Below are 24141 nucleotides of genomic sequence, written 5' to 3' on the forward strand. Positions count from 1 at the left end.
TGCCTTATACCCCTGAGTTGAATTCTTTCTTTTGAGAAGGCAAGAATTGAGACTGCTGCAGATCTGTATGGATTTGCTGTTGGTAACATACTTTGGTGCCATGACTCAAATACATTATGCTGTTAACATACTTTCCACTACGTTCCACTGCTAACATACTTTGGTACTGCATGACTCAGATATGTTCCCTAGTTGTAAGAGACTTCTACACCTTGCCTTCTTCAGCTGAAGGCATTCAACCTCTTTACATGGTTTTGTTCTCGCCTTTTACTCTCCTGCTTACAAACCAACCCCCAGAATGATTCCTCTCAGCCACAAGTGTCTGTGCTCCTCCTGGCTGATCTCTCAGCTCACCCTGGCAGGTGGCTTGTGGTGGAGGGAAAGACCTTGAAGCCCACATCAAGTAGAACTGAGCACTAATGGCGCTCCTAAACAGGGAGCTCATGAGAATGGTAGGACTAAAGCCTAAACCCATGCAATGCTTGGGGTTTCTTCTGCTTTTTCAACTAAAATTACCTCTTTCCCAAAAAACCCTATGCTGCCTATTCTCCTGTTTTCTCTGTGTGTTTTCTGAAATGGCCTTGCACACCTGCCAGACTGTCTGCCTCGGGGGCAAGTCCGCCTCTTTGTTTTCACTTTTGCATGCCACATGACTTCTTAAACACATACTCCCTGTAATTAATGTTCTTGCAGGCTGCATTTGCATGGCAACAAAGACATGGGCTTCCTTGCAGGTATCCCCTGAGATTTATACTTGTTTTTACCCTACCAACTTGGATGACTTCCAACCCTTCCCCTGTCTTTTGGCACATTGTGGGGACAGACAAACTAATTGGAACCCTGGCTCTGCCAGCAACTTATGACTTGCCATATGCTTTTTGTTCCTGTTACGCTCTAGGGGCAAGTTTTTCAGTGGCTTTTGAGGCAGTTTGTCCACCTGCATAGGGCCTCACTCTGTGGCCCTTTAAAAGTCCCACATACTTGCCTTTTTTTGAGTTAGAATCCCTCGGGAAGGAGGCAAAGTTCTTCCCTTGCCATTTGTGAGTTCTTACTCCAAGCCCCAAGCCCCACGTTCTCTGGAGGTTACTACTTTATGTCAAGAGGGCAAATAAACGTTTCCCTCTAGAATCCAAGGGTTGCTGTTTTTGTGAGCATATGAAGGCTTCCCAAGAGTATTCCTCTCACATCCTCCCACTTCTTCCTGTAGCCTCCATTTCTCTAATCAGTTCCATGCTCTTCTCTACATGCATCAAGACCTTCAATGTCATATTCAAAGGAAGGGAAGTCCAGCCCCCTTGAGGCAGTTAGCTGAAAAGCAGGCCTCTTTTCTACTTAAAAAGCATGTAAAATGGGAATCTAAGAAAAGATAATGATTTTGTTGCTAAAATGCTCCAAGTGAGAGTCACTATGAGGTCATGGAGACAAGGATATAGGCCAGCCCAAGACCGTAGGCACAAGAGACCCATAGGACAGAGATAAAGCTTGGTCCCAGACTAACAGATTAGCATTAGAACAGAGACGAAGGCAAGGTTAGGAGTACATGATAAGACTGGTTCATTCTGGAACCCCAAGGATAAACAAGGAGACCACTGTTCACTTCAGCATCTCCTCTGTTCTCAAGTGCACACTTGTGATGAGATGGGACCAAGGCAAAGGGTACATGGTAAGACTGGTTCATTCTGGAACCCTAAGGACGAATGGGGGATGCCTTATACGGGATAACAGGAAAGTAAAATGGGACACTTTGTTTTTACTTTTTTCTCCTCTGTTCTCTCTTCACAGACAGGTAATCTTGTCTCAATATCACAGGAACTGCCCCTTGGCTGTATCTCCCAAAATGGAAAAATTCCCCCAAACCTTAAAACAAGAAACCAGTTTTCCTTCATAATACTATTTGGCTTAAAAATGAAAGGGGAGGAAATAACAAAAGTCAGCCTTGGAACCTAGTGCCCCTGTGAAGGAGGTCCTCAGATTAGCCTCTTCAGTCTTTCATAACTGAGAGCAGAGTAAGGAGGACAGAGCCAAGAAAAAGGAGAAACAAAGGGAAAGGAGGTATTGGCTGCTCTGCAAGCCCACTAGCCCCCTCCAGGTTGCCCTAAGGACACTTCTCCAGGTAACTACCTTTGGTGCAGGAAGCCAGGGCACTGGAAGGCACTGCCCCCGTGGGATAAAAGCTATGTGCATGGCTTGCCCCTTTTGCCAGAAGGTCAGCCTCTGGAAATGAGACTGCTCTGAGAGCCAAACCACCCATGGGACAGAATCCCAACTCCTAATGGCCTTGAGCTGAAGGGGCTGTCTGCTCTGACTGTCTTCCAAATCAGACACTGTCATCAACAGGACAAAGTTGAGGGCAACTTTGGAGGTGGCAAGTAAAATTATACATTTCCCTTTTGGGTTCAAGAGCTGCTTACTCTATGCTAATCTCCTTCTCTGAGCAACTTTCCTCCAAATCCTGTCAGGTAATGGGGGAAATGGCACCCCCTCCCTCCAAAAGAAAAAATTCACATCCCTTTATGTTACTTAAGGGACCAGTCCCTGGTGATGTCTAAATACCCAACACCTCTTTAGGGCAAAAATATATTTTTTTTCCAAGATGGGTGCTTGCTTAATATTTATCTGACCTCTGAATTCATCTTTCTTTTATTTTTAAATTTTTTTTGAGATGGAGTTTCACTCTTGTTGCCCAGGCTTGAGTGCAATGGTATGATCTCAGCTCATCGCAATCTCCACCTCCCAGGTTCAAGCGATTCTCCTGCCTCAGCCTCCCTAGTAGCTGGGATTACAGGCATGTGCCACCATGCTCAGCTAATTTTGTATTTTTAATAGAGATGGGGTTTCTCCATGTTGGTCAGGCTGGTCTCGAACTCCCGACCTCAGGTGATCTGCCCGCCTTGGCCTCCCAAAGTGCTGGGATTACAGGCATGAGCCACCACTCCCGGCCTGAATTCATCTTTCTAATAGCTCTATTTCTCCTAAGAAAGCTATCTAAATCTTTAACCAATAACTGCATCCTGGACAGTCCTACCCAATGATATAGAAATAACCCACACTTATTCAGACAAGCACTAGCAAAAATCTAACTGAGCAATCTCTTGAGGTGGGATAACTTCTCCAGTGCAGTATGTAAATAACCTCCTCATTTGTTCCCCCTTTACAGAACTTGCAAAACAACATGCAGTACAAATCTTTACTTTCTAATGAAAGGAAAATGATTTTTGTTGAATTCAAAGGTTCTAAAGGCACAGAAGGTTATAAAGAAGAGATTTTATATAAAAAAGCATCTTTTATATTAAAAAGTGTCTTGTATGGGCCAGGCGTGGTGGCTTAACGCCTGTAATCCCAGCACTTTGGGAGGCCGAGGCGGGTGGATCACGAGGTCAGGAGATCGAGACCATCCTGGCTAACACAGTGAAATCCCATCCCTACTAAAAAATACAGAAAGTTAGTTGGGCATGGTGGCAGGTGCCTTGTAGTCCCAGCTACTCAGGAGGCTGAGGCAGGAGGATGGCATGAACCCGGGAGGTGAAGCTTGCAGTGAGCTGAGATTGCACCACTGCACTCCAGCCTGGGTGACAGAGCAAGACTCTGTCTAAAAAAAAGAAAAACAGGAAGAAAAGAATCTGTTTTCTTTTATAACAGGACACACTTGGAGAAACTGGTTATTTCACCAAGGCTTTGACATTGGCATGCTTTTCTTTAAGGAATCAAAATGGAATTATGAAGCCAATAAAAGTTCCTTCGGAAAACTGCCCTCATACCTTGGCTGCACAGTCCCTGTAAAGGGCTCCTGGCTCGTGGTGAGTAAAGAATGTCACTTTATAACAGGCCTAGAAGCCCCAAGTTATCTTGAGAACATAAGAAGAGAGAACTTTACCCAAGTCATACAGGTATTTGATGGTGCCAACCTAAGGCTTTAAAAAAGTCTTATCTGAAATTCCTTATGGAAAACAGTTTCATTAAAGCCAATTTTAAAAAGACTCTATATGGCACATAATTATTCTCACTGTGCTTTATGCAAATACCCATGCCAAGTATAATAAGACTAAAGTTTATTTTGTGAACAAGTCAGTTCTATCATGATTTGTCTTTAATAAAACTGAGGACCGGAGAGAAAAAAATTATGTTTCAAAAACTATGGTACACCTATTATTAGATTCTAGTCTCATCATTTTTTGAGTTTTTGTCTGCAATTTAGATTAACCCTGCTTATTCCTGTGAACCAACCAGTGATCTCTGGCTGCAGGTCAGAAGACACAAGATGGATGGGTAATGTAAAAATCTGGATCAATATTCTAATTCTGGGCACATATTGGAATCAGCTAGCAACTCCAAGAACCCAATGGAATCAGCTAGCAACCCCATGCACCCAAGTCTTAGCAGGCATAACTATAGCCACCAGCTACCTGAGCATATTGGCAGTCTCAGAATTTTTTGGAGCTATCATCACCCCCTTATTTTGGCTTAGCATTCTTCTAATTCTAATAATCCTATTTCTCGCCTCTCACCTTCAGGCCATCAAGTTCCAAATGATCATCAGTGAGGGATACTGTCCTCTCAATATTCAAGAGCCACCCTTCTACAGAGGACCCCTAGACTGCTCTTTAGTGGGACATGACAGAGGCAAAATCCTGTCCCTCTCTCTTGGACCTGGTTGGATACTGCTTTCACCAACCCATGGAACCAGCTCTGCCCTGACAGCTAGCAAGAGGCCAAGACCTGCAGAACAATCACTACCACTCCTCTCTGTCAGCAGGAATCAGTTACAAAAGACTGACCTTCATCCACTTTCCCCAAAGAATTGGGGTACTGGACTCTTGAGGGGGGAAATGTTACAGGAGGTAGTTAGTCAGGCATGAGCAGGACAAGAGATGGCCTAGCCTCCAACCTTGCCACACACACACAACAGGAATGTCAGGCAACCATCAGGCTATGGTCAGGTGATTGCTAACTGTCTCTCTAAAATAATAATTGGTCACAGCAGATGCCAAGGAAAGGCAGTCTCCCAATAAATAGAAACTCTTGAAACTGGTGATCAGCAGCATCCCAACAAGATCTCAGGAGTCTGGTGAACGAGCTCAAGCTTACACATTAAGAGGCAAAATTATGGAGTTAACTAGTACATGGCCTTCTAAAGACATTTGTCTGGTAAGGGAAGAATGCCTCAAATAAGCATGTGTACAGCTCCAGTAAACACACTGCATGCTCTCCTCTCAAGTGTTAGCAGGCCACTGCACATGCAGACAGCCCACCTCAAGGGAAGAAACAGGGGAGAAGGGATGCAAGGCCTTGGAAGCATGCTAACGTATGAAACCCCAAGCTAAAGGTCAAACTGCACACTTAATCTCTCAAGTTGCCCGCTTTAGCCTCTTCCAAGGTGATCTCTCAAGTCACCTGCTTCACCCTCTTCCAAGTGTGCTTTACCTTCTCTCGTTCCTGCTCTAAAGCTTTTAAATAAACTTTTACTCCTGCTCTGAAACTTGCCTTGGTCTCTCCTTCTGCTTATGCCCTTCAGTCAAATTCTTTCTTCTGAGGAGGCAAGAATTGCGATTGCTGCAGACCTGTATGGATTTGCCATCAGTAACAAAACTTTCAAAAATCAAAGGCAAAGAGAATATTGAAAGCAGCAAGAAAAAACATTTGTCCTAATTTCAAATTATATTAGAAAACTGTAGCAATCAAAAGAGCATGGCGCTGGCATAAAAACAGATACATAGACCAATAAAAAAGAATAGAGAACCCAGAAATAAACCCATGCATATACAGTTAGCTAATCTTCAGCAAAAGCACCAAGAATACACAATAGGGAAATAATAGTGAAAGAAACTAAAATACTTTATCCAAAAATATATTTCTTTGACATATTTTTAAATGGCTGCTACTTGGCCACAGACAGAAGTGGCCTTGTGAAGCTATTCTAAGTGGGGGAAATTTGCATCTGTAGAGAATCTCCATCAATGAAGTCATGCTCCCTCCCCTCTCTATGCCTTCCCCCAGATCCAGGAGAGGTTGAGAGTTTGACACCTTTATTATTTATTTATTTAAAACTTTTTCCTCCAACTCTGGCAGATGAACCGACACCTTTAAAAATCTGAAAAGAGGCCGGGCGCGGTGGCTCAAGCCTGTAATCCCAGCACTTTGGGAGGCCGAGACGGGCGGATCACGAGGTCAGGAGATCGAAACCATCCTGGCTAACACGGTGAAACCCCGTCTCTACTAAAAATACAAAAAAAACTAGCCGGGCGAGGTGGCGGCGCCTGTAGTCCCAGCTACTCGGGAGGCTGAGGCAGGAGAATGGCGTGAACCCGGGAGGCGGAGCTTGCAGTGAGCTGAGATCTGGCCACTGCGCTCCAGTCTGGGTGACAGAGCGAGACTCCGTCTCAAAAAAAAAAAAAAAAAAAAAAATCTGAAAAGAAACATTTACCGTCTATTCTCTCTGAGGGAGGCTTCATCAACATAAAAAAGCCACCTTTGCCAGTCAAGCCTCCTCATTTCTCTCTCTCTAAACCTGCCTTGCCATTAAGCCTGATTTACCTGTTTCTGGACATTCTCTGAGTCTGCATTCTTTACTGTGGCCCCAAGATAACATACACATTTCTGTAACTCATTGGGAAGTCGGGCTTTTATTCTGAAGGCTCCCCTGGATGTATGTTAAATAAATGTTTATGCCTTTTCTCCTATTAATCAATCTGCCTCATGTCAGTGATTTTTACCAAAGCTTTAGGGAGCCAAGAGCCTATAGCTCCCACAGTAGTCTCATCAATAATTGGCCTGAGAAAACCGGATATCGACATATAAAAGAAAGAAATTGTACTCTTATCTTACACTATACACAAAAATCAACTCAAATAGGTTAAAGAGTTAAATATAAGACCTGAAAACAAGAAACTCCTAGACAACACAGGGAGAAAGCTTTCTGACATTGGTCTTGGTAGTGAATTTTGGATATAATATCAATAGCAAAGTCTACTAAAGCAAAATAAACGGAACTATATTAAAACTTTCTGCACAGGGAAGGAAACTATCAATGAAATAAAAACTGACAGAATAAGGGGAAATATTTGCAAACCATCTCTCAGATAAGGAGTTAATATCCAAAATATATAATGAACTTGTAAACCAAAAATAAAATTCTATGTGCCCCCAACTGACTGGTGGATCTTCCCCTCAGCCAAGGGCATTTCATATTATCCTGAAAAACTAGCTCAGGATCTGATGGAAACTGGGTGTCAGACATGCCTCACAAACATCAACAGAGAGAGCTTAAGACTGATAGAACAGACTCTTTAAATCTGATAAGAAACACAGTCTATTCTCTCTGAAATCTACCTGTAGGCTTCATTTGCATGATAAAACCTTGGTCTCCAGATCCCTTTATCAAAACCCAGACATTCCTTTCTAATCTATTCCAGGTCTTTAGATAAAATCTCTTTCAACCAATTGCTAATCAGAAAATCTTTAAATCTGCCTCTGACCTGGTAGGCCCTGCTTTGAGTTGTCCTGCCTTTCTGGATTGAACCAATGTACATCTTACATGTATTGACCGATGTCTCGTGTCTCCCTAACATGTATGAAAGCAAGCTCTACCCTAACCTTGGGCGTATGTTGTCAGGACATCCAGAGGCTGTTCACAGATGTATCCTTAACCTTGGCAAAATAGACTTTCTAAATTGATTGAGACCTGTCTCAGATACTTTCGGTATACAAACTCATACAACTAAATAGCAGAAAAAAAACTGATTTAAAAATGGGAAAATGACTTGAAGAGACATTTTTCCAAATAGCACATACAAATGGCCAAAAAGTATATAACAATGTTCTCAACCTCACTAAATTCAGGGAAATGCAAATCAAAACCACAAGTAGATATCACTTCTACCTGTTAGAATGGCTATTATCAAAAAGTTAAAAAATAAGTGTTGTCAAAGATGTGTGAAAAGGAAACCTTTATCCACTGTTGATGGAAATGTTAATTGGGAGGTTCTCAGAAAAAGTTTAAAATAGAATTACTGTATGATCCAACAATCCTACTGTTACATATCCAAAGGAAATAAAATCACGACCTTGAAGAGCTACCTGCACTCCCGTGTTCATTACAGCATTATTCACAAGAGGAAAGATCTAGAAACAACTTATGTGTCTGTCAACAATGAATGGATAAAGAAAGTGTGGTATATACATACAATGGAAAATTATTCAGCTTTAAAGAGAAGGACATCTTGGTCTATGTGACAACATGAATGTACCTGGAGGACATTATGCTAAGTGAAATTACTCAGCCACAGAAAGACAAAAACTGCATAATTTCACTCATATGTGTAATCTGAAAAGTCAAAGTTATAGAAGCATAGTAGAACAGTGGTTACCAGGAGGTGTAAGGTAAGATAAATGGGGAATTTTTGGTCAAAGGGTGCAAACTTTCAGTCATAAGATGAATACTTATGGAGACCTTATGTACACTATGGTGACTATGGTTAGTTACAATGTATACTTAAAATTTGCTAAGAGAGCCGGGCATGGTGGCTTATGCTTGTAATCCCACCACTCTGGGAGGCCGAGTTGGGCAGATCACGAGGTCAGGAGTTTGAGACCAGCATAGCCAACATGGCGAAATCCCGTCTCTACTAAAAATACAAAAATTAGTCAGGCATAGGGGCAGGCTCCTGTAATCCCAGCTACTTGGGAGTCTGAGGCACGAGAATCACTTGAACCTGGGAGGCAAAGGTTGCAGTGAACCGAGATCGCACCACTGCACTCCAGCCTGGGTAACAGAGTGAGACCCTGTCTTAAAAAAAAAAAAATTGCTAAGAGAGTAGGTCTGTTTTTGTTTGTTTGGTTGGTTGGTTGGTTTTGTTTTGTTTTTTTAAGACATAGTCTTGCTCTGTCACCCAGGCTGGAGTGCAATGGCACTATCTCAGCTCACTGCAAGCTCTGCCTCCTGGGTTCAAGCGATTCTCCTGCCTCAGCCTCCTGAGTAGCTGGGATTACAGGCATGCGCCACCACACGCAGCTAATATTGTTTTTCTGGTTTTAGTAGACACGGGTTTCACCATGTTGGCCAGGCTGGTCTCGAACTTGTGACCTCAAGTGATCCACCCACCTCAGCCTCCCAAAGTACTGGGATTACAGGTGTGAGCCACAACTCACAGTTTCATTCCTTTTCATGACTGTGTAGTATTCCATGGTGTATACATACCACATTTTCTTTACAGTATTTATTTGTCAATCATATCTCAGTGAAGTCAGAGAAAAAAAAGAACCTGAAAGAAACACAGCAACCCTGGCAAAAGGGCTGGGCCCAGAAACTTCTCATGTTGCACTTACCTTTGACATCTGTAGTCTCTTGGGTACCAGCCCAGCAGAGAAGATGACAGGCAGAACTGTTTGGCAATGACATCCTAAGAAAAGCAAGTAGAAGAAACAAGTTACAAATTTATGGATTTATAAATCACATGAAGCCTATGGACTTACAGGAATTTCCATTTATCTTTTTTTAAAACTTTCATTTTAGGTTTGGGGGTACATGTGAAGGTTATTTAGATAAACTTGTGTAATGGGGGTTTGTTGTACAGATTACTTCATCACCCAGGTATTAGGTCTAATACCCGATAGCAATTTTTTTCTGCTCCTCTCCTTCCTCCCACCCTCCACCATCTGGTAGACCCCAGTGTCTGTAGTTTCATTCTTTTTTTGAGACAGAGTCTCACTCTGTCACCATGCTGGAGTGCAGCGACATGATCTTGGTTCACTGCAACCTCCACCTCCCAGGTTCAAGTGATTCTCCTGCCTCAGCCTCCTGAGTAGCTAGGACTACAGGCGCACACCATCAAGCCCAGCTAATTTTTGTATTTTTAGTAGAGACAGGGTTTCACCATGTTGGCCAGGATGATCCCGATCTCTTCACCTTGTGATTTGCCCACCTCAATCTCCCAAAGTGCTGGGATTACAGGTGTGAGCCACTGTGCCCGGCCACATTGTTCCCTTCTTTGTGTCCATGTGTTCTCATCATTAAACTCTCACTTATAAATAAGAACATGCCATATTTAGTTTTCTGTTCCTGCATTAGTTTGCTAAGGATAATGGCCACCAGCTCCATCCATGTTTCTGCAAAAGACATGATCTTGTTCTTTATTGTGACTGCATAGTATTTCATGATGTATACGTACCACATTTTCTTTTTACAACCTGTCATCGATGGGCATTTAGGTTGATTCTATGTCTTTTCTATTGTGAATAATGCTGCAGTGAACATTCGCATGCATGTGTTGTTATGTTCTAGAAAGATTTCATGACGCAGACACCAAAAGCAATCACAACAAAAGCCAAAGTTGACAAAGGGGATCTGGTTAAACTTAAGAGCTTCTGCACAGCAAAGGAAACTATTAACAGAGTAAACAGACAGCCTACAGAAGAGGAGAAAATATTTGCAGACTATGCATCTGACAAAGGTCTAATATCCAGCATCTAAAGGGACTTATACAAATTTGCAAGAAAAAAACAAACAATCTCATTAAAAAGTGGGCAAGGAACATAAACAGACACTTTTGAAAAGAAGACATGTGGCCAAAAATCATATGAAAAAAACTCATTATCACTGATCATTAGAGAAATGCAAATAAAAACCACAATGAGATACCATCTTATACCAATCAGAATGGCTGTTACTAAAAAGTTAAAAATAACAGATGCTGGCAAGGTTGCAGAGAAAAGAGAACACTTGTACACTGTTAGTAGGAGGGTAAATTAGTTCAACAATTGTGGAAAACAGTATGACATTTCCTCAAAAAGCTAAAAACAGAACTACCATTCTACCCAGTGATCCCATTACTGGGTATTTACTCAGAGGAATATAAATTATTCATCTTTTTATTTGGTTTCTTAAACATTTGTTTGTTCTCTTCCACTCTTTCCATGCTCCCAACTGTAATCCCACAATGCCATTAAATAAACTACAGTTGGACTTTCTTATCGTCTTTAGTGATTTGTTTGTTCTCTAATTTGTCATAAAAGGGTAACATTTTCAACTTCTGTGCATGAAAAACTCAAACATTACGTTCATAATTATTTCAAAGGGATTTATGAGTGTTTCTCTAGGGAGCTGTTTTCGAAATAAGATAAGTGCTATGAATGGGATAAGAAAGATTACAGTAATTATGTTGGTTTCTGAAAAAACTAAAAACTTAATATCAGCGGAGTAACTTGGGGACTCACAGATGCAGTGTGCATCCTTTGAAACACATCTGTATCCCAGTTTCCTTGAATCCAAGTATGACACTCTAAGCAAGCAGGGACTGAGTGGGAAGCACAGGTTATTTTGTATGGAATGAACAAAGTCATCAATTTCTAGAATTTAACACATGGTAGTAATTATTTTAGGGTCTCTGATTGAAGGAGGAGGGTCCTCATGCTTCAGGAACCTGTAACTCTGTGACGCAGGGGTAGAGTGGAATTGATATCAGCCTAACAAGCCCTAAAATATTCCTATACATGTATTCAGCACACAAACCAGCCCTAATCATTCCTGAGACAGGGGTTGGTGGCCTACTCTGCATCTTTCTTCTCCTAACCAACAGCAGCAGTTGAATCACCTGGGGGTATGAATTTAAAAGTGTAGATTTTTAAGCTAAATCCCCAGTAATTATTGTTCAGTAGATTTGGGGCAGATGGTCTGATACAGGTGGTCATTGGGCCAATTTCCCGACTTCTACAGGAACCACTTCATTGCTTCTCTTAATATATTTTATCACTAAAAACTATAGTTTGGTTTGGGCTGGGTTTTTTTGAATTTTATATAAGCAGAATTATACAGCATGTCACCTGGTTCAAAATGCCCAACATTATGTTTGTGAGATTACTGAGTGGAACCATAGTTTTTCTTATTCATTACTATACCGTATTCCATTGTATGACTACACCACAGTTGACTCTTCTGTCAATGAATAGTCCTTATTCTACATTTTGCTTGTTTTAGTTTTTTTGGCTATTATGAAAAGTACTGCTAAGAACATTATTGTACATGTCTCTCAACATACATGTGAAAGCGCATTTCAGTTGGAGTAGAATTGCTATGTCTACAATATCCGTAGAATCAACTGTAGAAGGTAAAACTAAACTTTTCTAAAGCGCGATATCAACGTACATTCCCATCAGCTGTATATGAGAGATCTTATTGTTAGGCATCCTTATCAACACTTAGTAGGCTTTTTTTTAAGACTCAAAGGGTACATGTGCAAGTATGTTACATGAGTATATTGTGTGATGCTGAAGTTTAGGCTTATATTGAACCTGTCACTCAAATAGTGAACTTAGTACCCAATAAGTAGTTTTTCAACCCTTGCTCCTTTCCCTCTCTGTCCTCAGTGTCTACTGTTCCATTTTTATGTCCATGTGTATCCACTGTTTAGCTCCCACTTATAAGTGAGAACATGCTGTGTTTGATTTTCTGTTTCTGCATTAATTTACTTACCAGCTGCATCCATGTTGCTGCAAGGGGCATTATTTTATTCTTTTTCATGGCTGTGTAGTATTCCATAGTGTATACATACCACATTTTCTTTATCCAATCCACCATTGATGAGCACCTAAGTTGATTCCAAGTCATTGCTATGGTGAATAGTGCTGCAATGAACATATGAGCACATGTGTCTTTTTGCTGAAATGATTTACTTTCCTTGGGATATATACCCAGTAATGGGATTTGCTGGGTCAATGGTAGTTCTATATTCAGTTCTTTGAGAAACCTCCAAACCACTTTCCACAGGAGCTGAACTAATTTGCATTTCCACTAACAGTGTTTAAATGCTCCCTTTTCTCTCCAACCTCATCAACATCTGTTATTTTTTGACTTTTTATTAACAGCCATTCTGCTTGGTGTGAGATGGTATCTCATTGTGGTTTTGGTTTGTATTTCTCTGATGATTAGTGATGCTGAGCATTTTTTCAGGTTTGTTGGCCACTTGTGTCTTCTCTTGAGAAGTGTCTATTCATGTCCTTTGTGCAATTTTTTTTTGAGACAAGGTCTCACTCTGTCACCCAGGCTGGAGTGCAGCGGCATGATCATAGCTCGCTGCAGCCTCGAACTACCAGGCTCAACCTATACTCCCACCTCAGCCTCCTGAATAGCTAGGACCATAGGCACATGCCACCACACCTGGCTAATTCTTTTTTAGGGGGGTTTGGGAGGAGATGGGGTCTCCCTATGTTCCCAGGCTGGTCTCAGATTCCTGGGACGAGCAATCCTCTTCCTGCCTCAGCCTTTCAAAGTGCTGGGATTACAGGCGTGAGCTACTCACCTGGCCCTTTGCATACTTTTTGATGGGTTTGTTGGTTTTTACTTGTTGATTTAAGTTCTTTATGGATTCTGGATAGTAGTCCTTTGTTGGATGCATAGATTAAAAATATTTTCTCTCATTCTGTGAGTTGTCTCTTTACTCAACTGATAGTTTCTTTTGCTATGCAGAAGCTCTGTTGTTTAATTAGGTCCCAATTGTCAGTTTTTGTTTCTGTTGTGTTTGCTTTTGAGGACTTAGTCATGAATTCTTTGCCTATGGCAATGTCCAGAAGAGTGTTACCTAGGTGTTTTCTTCTAGGATTATTATTATTATTATTACAATTATTTAATTTATTTATTTATTTATTATTTATTTATTTATTTTTTGGAGACGGAGCTCTGGTTGCCGGGTTTGGAGTGCAGTGGCTCGATCTTTGGCTTCTGCAAACTCCGCCTCCCGGGTTCACGCCATTCACCCGCCTCAGCCTCCCAAGTAGCTGGGACTACAAGGCGCCCGCGCACCATGCCTGGAATATTTTTGTATTTTAGTAGATATCGGGTTTTCATCAATGTTAGCAGGATGGTCTCATCTCCTGCCTCGTGATCTGCCCTCCTCGCCTCACAAAGTGCTGGGATACAGGGTGAGCCACCAGCCTTGGCTTATTTGTTTGTTTTGTTTATTTATTATTTATTTATTTATTTTATGGAGTTTCACTCTTGTTGCCCAAGCTGGAGTGCATGGTAGCGATCTCAGCTCACTGCAACCTCTGCTCCCGGGTTTCAAGTGATTTCTCCGCCTCAGCCTCCGAGTAAGCTGGATTACAGGTGGCTGCCACCCAATGTCCAGCTAATTTTTTTGTATTTTTAGTAGAAATTGGGGTTTCACCATGTTAGCTAGCTGGTCCTCAACTCCTAGACCTCAGGTGATCCGCCTTGCCTAGGCTCCCAAAGTGTTGGGATAACAGGCCTGAGGCCACCGCATCCAGCCCTCTTCTAAGGATTTTATAGTTTGAAGTCTTATATTAGTCTTTAATACCATCTTGAGTTAATTTTTTTATATGGTTGAAAGGTAGGGGGTCCAGTTTTCTTCTGCATATGGTTAGCTCAGTTTTCCCAGCCCACTTATTGGAATAGTGTGTCCTTTCCTTTTTTATTTTTGGTTGACTTTTTCCAAAGATCAGTTGACTGTAGGTGTGTGGCTTAATTTGGGTTCTTTATTCTGGTGCCATTGGTCTATGTTGGACACTTAAACTATTAATGGTCTTTTAAATTTTTTAACTTTTCTGGAAGGTGTTGCATAAGCTCTTTGTAGTTTTAAATTTGCGTTTTTATGATTGCTAATGCATGAGCACCTTTGGTATGTTATTGTTATTTGGATATTCTTAGTTTTATTGATTTAATTTTGGAAGTCCTTTCCTATTTTTCTAGTGGGTTGTGTTTTTTTGGTATTACATTTGTAAGAGTTTACAAATTCATACATACACGTATATGTAATAAAGTAACATATATCTCATAGAATGACCTTTTGTCCAGTCACTAAGTTGAAAATATTATTCCTTCTCTGTGGGCTTGCTTCTTAATACACCTTTTTTTTTTTTTTTTTTTTTTTTGAGACGGAGTCTTGCTCTGCGCCCAGCCTGGAGTGCAGTGGCCGGATTCAGCTCACGTGCAAGCATCCGCTCCCGGGTTCACGCCATTCTCCTGTCTCAGCCCTCCCGAGTAGCTGGGACTACAGGGGCGCTCGTCGCCCGGCTAGTTTTTTGTATTTTTAGTAAGAGGGGTTTCACCGTATTTAGCCAGGATGGTCTCGATCCCTGACCCTCAATGATCCGCCCCGTCTCGGCCTCCCAAAGTGCGGATTACAGGCCTTGAGCCACGCGCCCGGCCTTATACACCCTTAATATTGTATTTTGTTGAATAGAACCACTTAATTTTAAGGTAATTCAAAATTTATCTAACTTTTTCCTTACGGTTAGTGCTTTTGTGTTTTGTTTAAGAAATCTTTGCCAACCTTGAAATAGTCAAGATATTCTCCATATTGTCATCTAATGGTTTCATTGATTTGCCTTTTACACTTTGGTATTTAACTCATCTGAATTAATTTATTTGGAATTGAAAACATTGCCTTTCTCTGCTGCTCTGCTGTTTTTTTGTTTGTTTGTTTGTTTTTTGTTTTTTTGTGAATCAAGTATTTGTATATGCATGGGTCTGTTTCTGGCTCTTTATTCTGCTCCACTAGTCTTTGTTTATTCTTGTTTCATGAAAGCATCCTGCCTCAACTACTAAAGCTTTATAGTAAGTTTGTTGTTGATAGAACAAGACCCTCACCTTTTTGTTGTTGTTGTTTGTTTTGTTTGTTTGTTTTGAGAGTATCTCAGTTATTTCCTGGCTCTTTGTAGTTCCACATGAATTTTAGAATCATTGTGTCAAGTTCTACAAAAACACCTACTGGAGCTGTATAAAATCTATAAATCAATTTGGAAAGAACTGACATTTTTACAATATCCTTGTATTAGTCCATTTTCACACTGCTATAAAGATACTACCTGAGACTGGGTAATTTATGAACAAAAGAGGTTTAATTGACTCACAGTTCCACATGGCTGGAGACTCCTCAGAAAACTTACAATCATGGCAGAAGACGAAGGCTAAGCAAGGCACATCTTACATGGTGGCAGGAGAGAGAGAGCATGCAGGGGAAACTGCCACTTTTAAACTATCAGATATCATGAGAACTCTTTCACTATCACAAAAGCAGCATGGGGGAAACTGCTCACATAATCCAATTACCTCCCACCAAGACCTTCCCTCAACAGTGGGAATTATAATTGGATATGAGATTTGGGTGGGACACAGAGCCAAACCACATCAATCATCTTTCAATTAATGAACATGGTTTGTATCTCCTATTAGATTGCCTCTATTTTCTCGAATGTCTTCTAGTTTTCTGAGTGGAGATCTTGCACATCTTTGATTACATTTCTTCTTAGAGATGTGACCTATTTTAGCCATGTTGCAGGTGCCAATTTTTTTTTTTTTTTTTTTGAGGCAGGGTCTAACTCTGTTACCCAGACTGGAGTGCGGTGGCACAATCATGACTTACTTCAGCCTCCACCTCCCAGGCTTAAGTAATCTTCCCACCTCAGCCTCCTGTGTAGCTGGAACCACAGGCATGTGTCACCACCACCTGGCTATTTTTTTTATTTTTGTAGAGATGAGGTCTCACTATGCTGCCCAGGCTGGTATGTGGCATTTTTTACATCATTTTTAACTGTTACTGGTAAGCACTAACTTTTTAATTTCCTCTTTTAATTTAAATATTAAAAGTTTGTATCATGCATGGCCAGGCGCAGTGGCTCATGGCTGTAATCCCAGCATTTTGGGAGGTCGAGGCAGACGGATCACCTGAGGTTGGGAGTTCGAGACCAGCCTGGACAACATAGTGAAACCCCGTCTCTACTACAAATACAAAAATTTCAAACGTGTCCTTTGCAAATATTTCCCTCCACTCTGTGGTTTGTCTTCTCATTCTCTTGATATTGTCTTACTCAGAACAGATATTTTAATTTTAATGAAATTCAGCTTATCAATTATTTCTCTGATGGATCATATCTTTGGTGTTGTATCTAAAATATCATTGCCATTGCCATACCCAAAGTTATTTAAGGTTTCTCCTGTTATCTTCTAGGAGTTTTACAGTTTTGCATTTTACATTTAGGTTTGTGATCCATTTTGAATTAATTTTTGTGAATGGTATAAGGTCTGTGTCTCAGTTAATTTTCCGGCATGTGGATGTCTAGTTGTTCCAACACTATTTGAAAAGAACTATTTTGAAAAGAACAATATTTGCTCCATTGTATTGCCTTTGCTTCTTTGTCAAAGATCAGTTGACCATATTTGTGTGGGCCTATTTCTAGGCTCTTTATTCTGCTTTATTGATCTATTCTCTCACCGATACTACACTATCCTGATTACTTTGGCTTTATAGTGACCATTAAAGTTAGGTAGTGTCAGTCCTCCAACTCTATGTTCTTCTTCAATATCGTGTTGGTTATTCTTGGTCTTTTGCCTGTCCATATAAACTTTAGAATTAGTTTGTTGATATTCAGAAACTAACAGGCTAGGATTTTTCTTAGAATTGCATTTAATCTTTAGACCAATTTGGGAAGAGGTGACATCTTGATAATACTGAGTCTTCCTATCCATGGACATGGAAAAATCTCTACATTTATTTAGTTCTTTTTAGATTTCTTTCATTGGAATTTTTTAGTTTTCCTTATATAGATCTTGTACATATTCTGTTAGATTTATATCTAAGTGTTTAACTTTGGGAGATGCTAATATATATGGTATTATGTTTTTTATTTAAAATTCCACTTGTTTATTGCTCATACATAGGAAAATAATTGATTTTTTATATATTAACATTGTATTCTGCAATCTTGCTGTAATAGCTTATTAGTTCCAGGATTTTTTTTTTTTTTTTTGCTGATTTTTTCAGATTTTCTATGTAGATGATAGTGTCATCTGCAAACAAAGACAGTTTTAGTTCTTACTTCCCAATTTGTATGCCATTTCATTCCTTGTCTTGAATATAGAAAGAATCAAGACTTAATAATTTATACTTGAGCCACATTCCTGTCTTAGGAATTCCAAAATGTGACCCTTCCCTTATTTTAACCTTGGCAGACAACTGGGATTGATGACAATATTTCATAATAACTTAAGGTCTGTATCACACTAATCTCCATTCTCCAAATTCAGAATCCTTTGGACTACATTTATAAATTTACATATCTGCAGTTAAAACTGGTTCAGAACCAAATGATCAAGACTTTTACCAAATTTTTTCTGTCTCACACAATATGAATATTCAATGTATGTGGTAAATAAATATGATGAGTAAAAAGTATAATGTATAATGTTTTGTATATTTTAATACTTTCCTGACTTAACCCACTTTATATGATCAGTCATTTTATGTTTTGTCTCAATAATTCTCCTTGGACCATTCTGATTTTACAGTGATGTAGAATGTCCCTCTATAGCCTTATGGAATTTTAATCAAATAGCTTTTGCTCAGAACTTAAAAAGACATTTGTCCTTGGGGCTAAAATTAGCCATGAAAAAGATTAAAAACAAAGCAAATTTAGAATATAATCAGTACTTTCAAAATGAGCTCAATCTGTACTTCATCTTCATTTATAACACTTGCTTCTTCTTAGCGTCTAATAGAATAAGCAATAGTTGTGCAAAGAATGTATTTACATTTCTGAGGTTCCAAAAACAGATGAACCTCACAAGCCCATGCTCTTTTGTGTTTTGCAATGTCACAGGCCGCCTTGGTTGGAATGATTCACATAATGATCACTCTCTGAATAGGAAAAAATTCAAAGTTCTGTACATTTTCAACAGATGTTCTATACATTTTCAACAGATGTCCTAGTCCTGCATTTTTTTTAGTTATTAAGTATAGTACCTTTTTTCCTACTCTGGTAAATGGATCTGTTTGGATACCACCTTTCTTTCAAACACCATTTTCAAAAAGGACCTCAGCAGTGCTTAAAGACTCCTGTTATGGTTTGAGTGTGTCACTCAAAAGTTCATGTGTTAGAAATTTAATCCCCAATGCAATAGTTTTGGGAGGTAGGGCCTAATAAGAGGTGATTGGGTCATAAGTGTGGAACCTTCACAAATAGATTAATAATATGAGCAGGTTAGTTATCTCAAGAGGAGGCTGTTACAAAGTAAGTTCAGTTTCGGTATCTCTCTCTGTTGCAAGTGCTCTCTTCCACATTTCATCCTCTGCGATAAGATGATCATCTTATTGCATCCTCACCAGATGCTGGTACCGTGTTCTTGGACTTCTCATCCTCCAGTAACCATGGGCTAAATAAACTTCTGTCATTTATAGTTTACCCAGTCTGTGATATTGTGTTGTAGAAGCAGAAAATGGACTAAGACAACTCCACTACCTGGCCAAGAGGAACCTCAAGTGTCACAAAATTAGCAAAGGGATGTCCAAAGCTAATTAAGTGTCAATACACTTGAGAGATATTTTTAAAATGCAGAAATTATAGTTTGTTGCACTAAACCAGGCAAGGCACCCAATTGGGAAGTCTTTCTGAGACATTTTAGCTTTAAGCACTTGTTTTGATGATTTGGAAAGGCCTGGATGGAAATATAACTAATATTTATCAGGGTATTATGTGGGTTATTGCTCACATCTGAAGTTGAGGTTAATAATTCAACTGCTTATCAAATAGGTTCCAAGAATTTGGATAAAATATTTACCAATTAATATATACAGATGGATAGATTTAATAACAAGTCCTGATATTTTTCCACATCCCCACTTATACTTTCTCAAATGTACTTAGCTCCTGGCAGCTCCTTGATGGTGTTTGGGGCTAAATGGTTCTTTCTCCATGCAGTGTGCTTTTCCATTCCCCATCTCGCCTGCCTGTCAAACCAGCTTGGAGGAAACTTGTTTTACTGAGCTCTCTTCAGACATACAACACTCCCTCCCTCACCAGACACCCACAAAATCTCCTTTCTTTGTGCTGATTACTTATTTCTATAGTTCCAGTCACTTTATAAACTGAAATTAATTTTTTTGATTTTGGGCTTATCATAGGGCCTGGCTTGCAGTAAACACTCAGAAAATGCAATAACCACAGGTAGGGAATAGGGAAGGATTTCATCAATTTCTTCCTGCTCTGAAGGAACTTCTAAGCTCCTGAAAGCCAGAAACCAAACAAGAAACAAAGCAAAATTCTCAGGAGCACCTTTTTGCTGAAAAGAGAACCCCAAATACCCAAAATTTAATCAAATATTCATATCCATATCCTTTCAGGAGTAGGCAGTTATATATAATTTTAGGAATACTAAATAGAGAATAGGATCATAATTTCAGCTGGTCACTGACATTTAGCTCTTCTTCCTGCTGACATTTACAAAAGAAAATATAGAGGGTTAAAGTCTATGAAGTCTCTCAGGGTCTACAATACATCTTTCTTCTAAGAGCACTCTTGTCTATTTATAATGATATATCCAGGTGCAAATTACAAATAAATCTTACTGTTTACACTCAGGCTGATGCTGTCCTGCTCTAAAAGAAAATTGGCTGCATGTGGACTTGTCCAGTTGTTTTTTCCGGTAACTGCCTATGTATGTTGTCATGGAAGAATCTGACCATCGTGTTTCATCCTGCCAAGATGCTCCAGCCTTGCGTCTGATCAGATCAAACTCTTGAGAAGTAAGAGGGCTAAAGGGCAGAAGAATTTGTGGAGTCAAGTAGAAGAAGTGTGACATAACTACGAATGGCCTGCCCTAGATGAAAACTTGTCAAGTCCTCTGCATAATGAAGAATTAATTTCCTTCTAGTAGCAGGAAGCAATTGACTGGGCTCACCAAACTTTGTGACTCAACAGTTCACAGAGTGCAGAAGCTTAACTGTCTTAGATATAGTTGCCAAGCAACAGATCACAAAATTCCACAAATGCTACCCACTTGCCTCCCGAGGGAGGTAAATTTTAACTAATAAATTTGTAAGTTATATAACTTTCTGGATTTTGCTCTAAGAAATATGCTGCTTCATAATTCTGGCAAGAAAGCAGGTGGCAAAATTATTTGTATTTTACTGCTATCACAAATAAAGCAGTAATTCCTAATGATGGTGGTTCAAGAAGTGGAAATGAGATGAAAGAACAGTGCCAAGCATTCACTTCTCCTAAAGACCTCCAAGTGTCTGGAAGAGAACATGAACTGCCTGTAATGTCAACAATAGCAGGTGACTCAACAGCTTTGGTGCTCTGGCTGGCTGCACACTAGAGTCACCCTGGAAGCTGTTAAAATAAGCAGGACTCCAGGCCCCCACCACAGAGATTCTGATTTAGTTGTTGTGGAGTAGGGCCCAGGCATCACTATTTGTTTAAAGCTTAATCCTGGAGGATTCTAAAGAGCAGCCAGGGTTAAGAATTAAGGTCATGGATGCAGAAAAAACTTTTGACAAAATCCAGCATCCCTTTAGGATTAAAACTTGAGGCAGAATTGGCAAGAAGGGACAAACCTCAAAATATTAAAAGCCATCTATGAAAAACCCACAGCCAACATTATACTGAATGGGGAAAAGTTGAAAGCATTCCTCCTGAGAACTGGAAAAAGAAAAGGATGCCCACTTTCACTACTTCTATTCAACATAGTACTGGAAGGCCTAGCCAGAGCAATCAGACAAGAGAAAGAAATAAAGGACATCCAGATCAGTAAAGAGGAAGTCAAACAGTTGCTGTTCACTGATGACATGATCATATACCTAGAAAATCCTAAAGACTTATCCAAAAAGCTTCTAGATCTAATAAATGAATTCAGTAAAGTTTCAGGATACAAAATCAATGTACGCAAATCAGTAGCACTGTCACACACCAACAACAACCAAGCTGAGAATCAAATCAAGAACTCAACCCTTTTTATAACAGTTGCAAAAAGAAATAAATAAATAAAATACTTAGGAATACACCTAACAAAGGAGACGGAAGATCTCTACAAGGAGGATGGGCACGGTGGCTCACGCCTGTAACTCAGCACTTTGGGGGGTCAAGGTAGGCAGATCACAAGGTCAGGAGATTGAGACCATCCTGACTAACATGGTGAAACCCCATCTCTACTAAAAAATACAAAAAATTAGCTGGGCGTGGTGGCGGGCACCTGTAGTCCCAGCTACGCAGGAGACTGAGGCAGGAGAATGGTGTGAACCTGGGAGGCGGAGCTTGCAGTTAGCCGAAATCGTGCCACTGCACTCCAGCCTGGGTGACAGAGTGAGACTCCACCTCAAAAAAAGAAAAAAAAAAATCTCTACAAAGAAAACTACAAAACACTGTTGAAAGAAGTCATATATAACACAAACAAATGGAAAAACATCCCTTGCTCATGGATGGGTGGAATTAATATTGTGAAAATGACCATATTGACAAAAGCAATCTATAAATTCAATGCAATTTCCATCAAAATGCCATCATCATTCTTCACAGAAGTAGAAAAACAATTCTAAAATTCACATGGAATAAAAAAAAGTCTGTGTAACCAAGCAAGGCTAAGCAAAATGAACAAATCTGGAAGCATCACATTACCCATCTTAAAAGTATACTACAAGGCTATACTTACTAAAACAGCATGGTACTGGTATAAAAATAGCCACATAGACCAATGGAACAGAATAGAGAACCCAGAAATAAAGCCAAACACTTATAGCCAACTGATCTTCAACAAAGCAAACAAAAACATAAAGTGGGGAAAGGACACCCTATTCAACAAATGGTACTGGGATAATTGGCAAGTCGCGTGTAGAAGAACGAAACTAGATCTTCGTCTCTCACCTTATAAAAAAATCAACTCAAGATGGATCAAAGACTTAAATCTAAGACCTGAAACCATAACAATTCTAGAAGATAACACAGGAAAAACTCTTCTAGACATTGGCTTAGGCATAGACTTCATGACCAAGAACTCAAAAGCAAATGCAACAGAAACAAAGTTAAGCAGATGGGACCTAATGAAACTAAAAAGCTTCTGCACAGCAAAAGATATAATCAGCAGAGTAAATAGACAACCCACAGAGTGGGAGAAAATATTTGCAAACCATGCAAAGTTTGCAGCAAAGTCCTTTGTTCTAGACAAAGGACTATCCAGAATCGACAAGGAACTCAAACAAATCAGCAAGAAAAAAACAAATAATCCCAGCAAAAAGTAGACTGAGCATATGAATAAGCAATTCTCAAAAGGAGATATACAAATGGTCAACAAACATATGAAAAAATGCTCAACATCACTAATTATCAGAGAAATGCAAATCAAAATAAGGTATCACCTTACTCCTGCAAGAATGGCCATAACTTAAAAACAAAAAAATAATAGATGTTGGCATGGATGTGGTGAAAAAGGAACACTTTTATACTGCTAGTAGGAATGTAAACTAGTTCAACCACTATGGAAAACAGTATGGAGATTCCTTAACTAAAAGTAGAACTACCATTTGATCCAGAAATCCCAGTATTGGATATCTACCCAGAGGAAAAGAAGTCATTATATGAAAATGACACGTGCACACGCATGTTTATAGCAGCACAATTTGCAATTGCAAAAATATGGAACCAGTACACGCCCATTAACCAAACAGTAGATAAAGAAAATGTGGTATATATAGATACCAGGGAATACTACCCAACCATAAAAAAGAACGAAGTAATGACATTTACTGCAACCTGGATGGAGTTGGAGGCCATTATTCTAAGTGAAGTAACTAAGGAATGGAAAACCAAACGTCGTATGTTCTCACTCATAAGTGGGAACTAACCTATGAGGACGCAAAAACATAAGAATTATATAATGGACTTTGGGGACTCTGGGGCAATGGTGGGAGCCAGGTGAGGGATAAAAGATGATACATTGGGCACAGTGTATACTGCTCAGGTGATGAGTGCACCAAAATCTCGGAAATCACCACTAAAGAACTTATCCACGTAACCAAAAACCACCTGTTCCCCAAAACTATTGAAATGCTTAAAAGCACATTTTCTCTTTAAAAGGGAGAGAGAGAGAGACAGAGAGATAGAGAGAGAGAGAGAGAGAGAGAGAGAGAGAGAATTAAGGTATTAAGGTCATAGAAATGCCACTATGAACTTTTTTACATTGAGAAGTCATAGCATTTGATCTTCTATTCACTTGAATCCCTCCATCCTTCACTAATAATTACTGTAAATCTGATTATTATGTTTGCCCATCTTCACTTCTCCAGATTAAAAAGCAATTCATTGGCAAATCAAAATGAAATTACTTTCTCAACGTTTGTTCATTTTTTTTTTTTTTTTTTTTTTTTT

The 24141-nt window shown here is 39.7% G+C and overlaps 1 protein-coding gene across 7 annotated transcripts in view; it reads right to left on the bottom strand.

The window, feature by feature from the left end:
• CUNH4orf51 (chromosome unknown C4orf51 homolog) overlaps window positions 1-20670 on the bottom strand; it is a 69843-nt gene extending 49173 nt beyond the window's left edge. For all 7 annotated transcript variants that reach the window (XM_017881512.1, XM_017881511.1, XM_017881509.1 and 4 more), the window contains exons 1-2: window positions 20349-20670; window positions 9322-9395 (exon numbers count right to left, since the gene is read on the bottom strand). In XM_017881512.1, coding sequence (XP_017737001.1) covers window positions 9322-9395; window positions 20349-20581 — 307 coding nt within the window. In that variant the 5' untranslated portion in view covers window positions 20582-20670. The remainder of the gene's footprint in view (window positions 1-9321; window positions 9396-20348) is intronic.
• Window positions 20671-24141: the final 3471 nt, after the last annotated feature.

This window comes from Rhinopithecus bieti, unplaced genomic scaffold (assembly GCF_001698545.2).
Source record: "Rhinopithecus bieti isolate Rb0 unplaced genomic scaffold, ASM169854v2 scaffold_12478, whole genome shotgun sequence".
In the NCBI taxonomy this organism is placed as follows: Eukaryota; Metazoa; Chordata; class Mammalia; order Primates; family Cercopithecidae; genus Rhinopithecus; species Rhinopithecus bieti.